At 57.3% G+C, this 5,667-nt stretch overlaps 1 protein-coding gene across 1 annotated transcript; it reads right to left on the bottom strand.

The window, feature by feature from the left end:
• Positions 1–4,304: 4,304 nt before the first annotated feature.
• On the bottom strand, positions 4,305–5,229 carry LOC147241932 (uncharacterized). The gene is made up of 3 exons (XM_086192365.1): positions 5,224–5,229; positions 4,839–5,125; positions 4,305–4,677 (listed from the first exon to the last, which is right to left on the bottom strand). The coding sequence occupies exons 1-3, from the start codon at positions 5,227–5,229 to the stop codon at positions 4,305–4,307; spliced, it is 666 nt and encodes a 221-aa protein (XP_086048491.1).
• Positions 5,230–5,667: the final 438 nt, after the last annotated feature.

Genomic DNA, 5,667 nt, shown 5'->3' with positions numbered 1-5,667 from the left:
CTGACATCCCTGTAGAGTGAAACATTTTCAAGCTGCTGCACACACCTTGATCAGAGTTCTCCTGATGCTTCAAGTGTTTAGTCTTGGAGAAACACAGTCTCTGCTCCATCCTGAAGGTGAATGAAGAAAGCAAAGGTCAACCTGCTGACCTTTGACCAATCATTGTCCTCATTGTTCACTTACCTCTGCAGGCAGCACAGCGGGGGCCAGTCGTTCGGCGGGGCAACTGCCATCTCCTGGAAGAAAAGGTGTCGTTAGAGACAAAGACATTCCTAGGAAAGTGCCGGTCAGGTTGTTGGGTGATGAACTCAAAGAGTGAATACTGAGTGTTTGCAGGAAGACAGGGAGGAAGGAAGACAGGGTGTGGAGCACCTTCACGGAGCCAAATGGCTGCACAAGCGTCAAACCTGCTCTACAGCCACTAGCTGTCAGTGCTGTCAAAGATCAGACTGAAACTGTCACACACTGTAAGGAAGTAGCTGTCAGCTCGGCTGATGGGGTCCCAGCAGCAGAGGTTGATGGAGGTGGGAGGCAGAGTGGGACCGGCCACGTTACTTCTGCAGATGATGATGATGAAGACAACAACCAAACTGTTGACAGTTAAATAAAAAACACAACAATACTACAATGTCTTTTTTGTTGAGTAAATTGACCAACTCAAACTTTCGGGGTCTTTGCTCCTCTTCTCTGCCAGCCAGTCCTCCACAGAGCAACCCTCAGTCCGAGAACAGAAGTGCTCTCCTCTGTAGCGGCTGTGGCAATACCCTGTGTCTTTGGCTGACGACAGCGCAAGCCCAGGAAGTGCGCAGTGGCCTTCCTGGGCTTTTTGAAGAAGAGAGCACATTGTTCCCAGGTCCGTCGGTCCTGCTGTTTGTGCAGCCTCCTGAAGAAGAATGTGCTGCGGGGTACAGCTTGTGAGGAGGTGGAGGTGGACAGTGCAGAGGAAGCAGCAGATGCAGATGGAGCCTGAGAGGTGGAGGCTGAATGAGCCCGAGAAGTGGAGGCCAATGGAACGGTGGAAGAGGAGGAGGAGGAGGGGGGCGATGGGTTCTGAGAGGTGGAGCTTTTATGTTTTTATGTTATAAATGTTTGTTATAAACAAATAAAAAGGAACTATCAAAGTATGACAAGCAAAAAAAACACAACACCAGGGCTTTGCAAAACCGATATATTTTATTTTCAAAAACCTCAACTGATCTCTCTCTGGCCGGCTCTTTTCCTCGCCAGCCAGAGGTCAGGGTGCAGTCCCTGCGGCATGGCACGAAATCTCTCTGTGGTTTTGCCGCCATCGCTCGTAAGACCGCTGAACAAACTGTGCCCGTAGTCTTTGGTCATCAGCAGGCCACAGAGCTGGCAGATGTGGATCTTGTGAGGCTTGTGGGACTTACGGGCGGGGACTCGCCGACCCTCCTCCTGCTCCTCGGCGACCTGCTTCCTGATACGCCATGAGGTGGTTCTGGGGACGGACGGCGAGTGGCTCTCCCACTGTTGTCGCAGCCACTGCTTCGAAGTCCTCTTCTCCTTGTCCTACATTGGGCAGAAGAAGCGCCCCTGTAGAAGGCGTGGTCTGATTCCAGGTGCTGGGGTTGCCCGCAGACATAGCAGGGGTTCCATGGAGCCATGGCTTGGTCGGTCTGGGCGAGGAGCTCCCTGTCCTTCTCCTCCTTCTTCTTCCTCCTTTGTAGGGTCACCCGGGTGGGGAGCCTGGCGGACGAGGAGGAGGGGGTGGGATGGGGGAGGGGGGGCCATGCAGCAAGGTTCGGCAGCAGCTGGCTGGATGCGGAGAAGGAGGAGGAGGCTGAAGGTTGCGGCCGTCGCCGCTTACAGCTCTTGGGAAGCTGCTGCCTGCTACTGCTTGTGGCGTCTCCTTCCTCTCCCGTCCCTGGCTGGCTCCATACATCAGAGGAGGTGAACCCTGCTAAAGACACAACTATTAATAATATTCCGCACAGAGCAACACACGCACCCGGCCGTGTACTGCACCCATACTGTCTAGTCCCTTTACAAGGGAAAAAAAAAGCATTCAAGCTGCTGTACACACCTCAAGCAGAGTCCTCCTCCTCCTCCTCCTCCTCCTCCTCCTCCTCCAGGTGTTTGGCGTCAAACAAATGATTCCTAGGCTCCATCAGGAAGGCTAACGGACAGAGCAGAGGTGGTTCATACTGTTTTTAACAGACTTAAGTCTAGGCTGGTCAGCCTGCTCACCTTTGAGTGAGCCAAAGTGTTGCCAATGACCAACAAAACAAGAGGAAGAAGAAGAATACAATTTATTTATTTTTTTGTAGGGGAAATTGACCAGCGCACCTTTTTGGGGTCCTTGCTCCTCTTCTCCGCTAGCCAGTCCTCCACGGTGCGACCCTCAGCCTGAGAACAGAAGTGCTCTCCTCCGTAGCGGCTGTGGCCGTACTCTTTACTTTTCGGCTGGCCACAGCGCGAGCACAGGAACCACGAAGGGGACTTCCTGGGCTTTTTGAGGAAGAGAGCACCTTTTTCCTGGTCCCGTCGCGACTGCTCCTTGCGCAGCCTCCTGTAGAAGGCTGTGCTGCGGGGTACAGGATGCGAGGAGGTGGAGGCGGAGGCGGCAGCAGATGTCGTTGGAGCCTGAGAGTCGGAGGGCGATGGCGCCTGAGAGGTGGAGGCCGATGGAGCGGTGGAAGAGGAGGAGGAGGGGGGTAATGGAGCCTGCGAGGTGGAGCTTGATGCAGCAGTAGATGTGATGGTGGTGGAGGAGGAGGCAGCGGCAGCGGGCAGGGGTGCGTCAGGCTGAGGCTGTTGTGGCGGCGGAAGCAGATCAAACAAGTGAGTGGCAGAGAAGAAGCCGATGTCCGCCAGACTCTCCTCCTCCTTCTCTTGGTAGCCCTCGTCAGGCATCTCGGGCCCCTGTTCCGCCTGGTCCAGCTGGTCTGGAGTGTCTGGATCCTGGCCGGTTTTAATCAGCACGGCGCCCGTCTGGGAGAACAGGTACTCCACCCCGATGAGTTCCCCTGAAGGGAGGACAGACAGGCCATGACCTCAAATGTTAAATAGGCGCGTGCGTGCGTGTGAGTGAGCGCTCCTCCCTGACAGTATACCTGTGTACGTCCCGGGCGGGGTGTAATTTTCAATCAGCGTCTGACCCAGGAACTCCTGGGTCAGCTGGTTGAAGCCGTGCTGAAATGTGGCACTGTAGCAGCGCAGCGTCGTCCGGCGGACTGGCTGCACCGAGGCCCTGCCTGTTCTCATTCCACCTCACCAGTCCCTCCAGCAGGTACACCTGGAAGTGGAGGGCGCTGGCGCTCGTGCCTTCGAGGGAGGGAGGGGAGAAAGAAGTTAGAGGAGGACGGACGCAAAGAGCGTGAGAGATGAAAGATGCATTTCATGACGCGTCTCACCTGGGATGAAACGGCACTGGTGGAGGTGGAACGACTCCAGGGAGCTGGAGCCTCTGGCGCAGCGAAAGACGGGAAGCTTGACCCCCGGCCTGGTGACTTCCCCCACTTTCGCGTACAGGCTCACCCCCTCTGGATCCTGGATGCAAGCCAGGTGGCGACGCTGCGTCCTCCAGATGTCCTCCATCCTGCCGCGGTCAAGAAGTGGGACCCCCCTGGTGTCCGTCAGGTCCCAGAAGGAGTCTAGCAGTTCCTGGATGAGCCGCTCCATCTCTTGGGCTCCCCTGGTCTGACGGCGGCAGTGGCGGGCCAGCTCCCTGGGCGTGGGTGTCACCCTAGCGTCCCTCCCCTGCTCCAACTGCTTGGCCTCCACCAGGCGGGCCACGTCCCCGCCGTCCCACTCAAACATGGCGAAGGACAAGCGGGCCATGAAGGTGGCAAAAAGCTGGTGGCTGTCGGTGGTGATGCCTCTAGCCAAGCGGCGCATGAGGTGCCACACATCCAGGCGCACCACCAGCTGTTCCCAGTCTGCAAACATGGCCGCCACCTGCAGAAGGAGAGGAAGATGCATTGGAGAAGGAAAACTTACACGTGTATGCAGGCACCGACACTCTCTCTCTCTCTCACACACACTTCAAGCCCTTACTTTGCAAGGTGCGCCGCCCGTGGCACAGCAGTCCCGGTTCACATACAGGATCCGGGGAGGGTCCCGTCCAGCCTCCCTGTACCTCCACACCAGCCCGTCCGCCATGGGCGCAAGCCCGCCCCCCTCGGCGGCGGTGAGGACAGAGATGAGCACCTGCCCGTGCACGTTGCCCACATTGGTCACCCATTCGGCCGTCCCGGCGCCTTCCCCCGCGAGCTTCTTGGTCATCTGCCATGGAGGAGAAATGTGAGTAATTCCCTCCCTTTTTTTTTTCCTCCCCCAGTCACCTGTCAGCGCCAGTCCGTCCACACTTGACCAAAAATGTGACAGCTTGCCTTTTTGGTGGAGTCCATCTTTAAGATGTCTCCAAAGATGGACGTGACCCTGGCTTTGGTCTCCATCAGACGAGTGAGGGCTTCTCGTACGTAGACGGAGAGGAGCCAGTGGACGGAGGGTACCGGGTGCATGGGCGGGAGCGACACGCGCCCGGGCTGTTGTTGGAAACCCGGCACCCCGAGCTTGCGCAGCACCAACAGGTACAACATGGACCTGGTCATCCAGTCCCGGCAGTGCTGCTCCTCCAGGTAGGCGCCGAGGCGGGATGCCGAGTTGCCCAGGGTGCGCTCCTTGAGCTGCCCGATGACCGCTTTGTCACAGGACAGCCTGTCAAAGGAGGATGGATGAATTGAATGTCAAACAGGCGTTATCACATGACACCCCGACACCAACAACAAGTGCTACAATCGTAAAACGCTGTCAGTATTCAGGCCTGCGTTTCATGCGTTTTCACGTCCCGAGTGTGTTGTCGTGCCGCCGCCGCTTACTTGTAGGTGAGGACGGCCGGGAACATTTCCTGGTGGGGCTGGGCCAGCTGCTCCACGACGCAGGGCGCCCAGGCTGCGTACTTCCGCTGGCACGAGCCGCACTCGAGGTACTCGGTGCCAATGAAGTACCAGCCCGTCATGTCCAGGACTCTCCGCACCGTCCTGTAGAGCCCGGCTCCAACCAGTCGGTGGCTGCAGTCGGGGCACACCAGCCTGTATGCCCACAACTTGTAGGGCAGCCAAAGGCAGAAGCGGCTCTGGTAGAAGGCGTGGTGAGAGGCGGGGGGCTGCGCGTACAGTATGTGACACACAAACACACAAGGGTCACACACCAGGACGTGTACACACACACACCACGAGTCAATATTCACTTACGAGACTCCACTTCCATGGCAGCGGTGAGTAGATCTATGTCGGAAGACTCAGAGGGGACGACAGATGTGGCGCCTGTAGTCGCACGTGGAAAAGAATAAGTACACAAGTCAAGTGCGCTCACACGGGCGAAATTTGTAGAAACAGGAGGAACTTACTGGATGAGGGCTGCTGTGCCGGCTGGTGGGAGGAGGCTGGTGCTGCAGCTTCCATATCCCTGCCCAGTATGTATGTCTGAAGCACATACATTCGCGACCCAGGCCTCACCCTCTGCCTCTTCACCCACTGCACATAACTGCAGACAGTGAGACAACAAACAGTCAAGGCCTGGCCGTCCCGTCACTTGAACTGGGCGCACCTCAAGAGAGCAACACTTACGATCTCCTTTCGCCGAGGGGGGAGTCGTACAGGTCCCGCAGGGTCACATCGCAGTGAGCGCCGAAACCCACGACGGCCC

Source organism: Aulostomus chinensis, chromosome 21, assembly GCF_037954235.1.
Source record: "Aulostomus chinensis isolate RoL2024-O1b breed Wild chromosome 21, RoL_Achi_v1.0, whole genome shotgun sequence".
NCBI classification, from domain to species: Eukaryota; Metazoa; Chordata; class Actinopteri; order Syngnathiformes; family Aulostomidae; genus Aulostomus; species Aulostomus chinensis.
The sequence above is the reverse complement of the archived record's forward strand: the minus strand, read 5'-3'. Positions and strand labels throughout refer to the sequence as shown.

Coding starts and splice junctions, on each gene's coding strand:
- LOC147241932 (XM_086192365.1), bottom strand. Junction 4,678..4,838: donor CCGGCCGTCCTCACCTACAA/GTAAGCGGCGGC, acceptor CTCCTTTGACAG/GCTGTCCTGTGACAAAGCGG.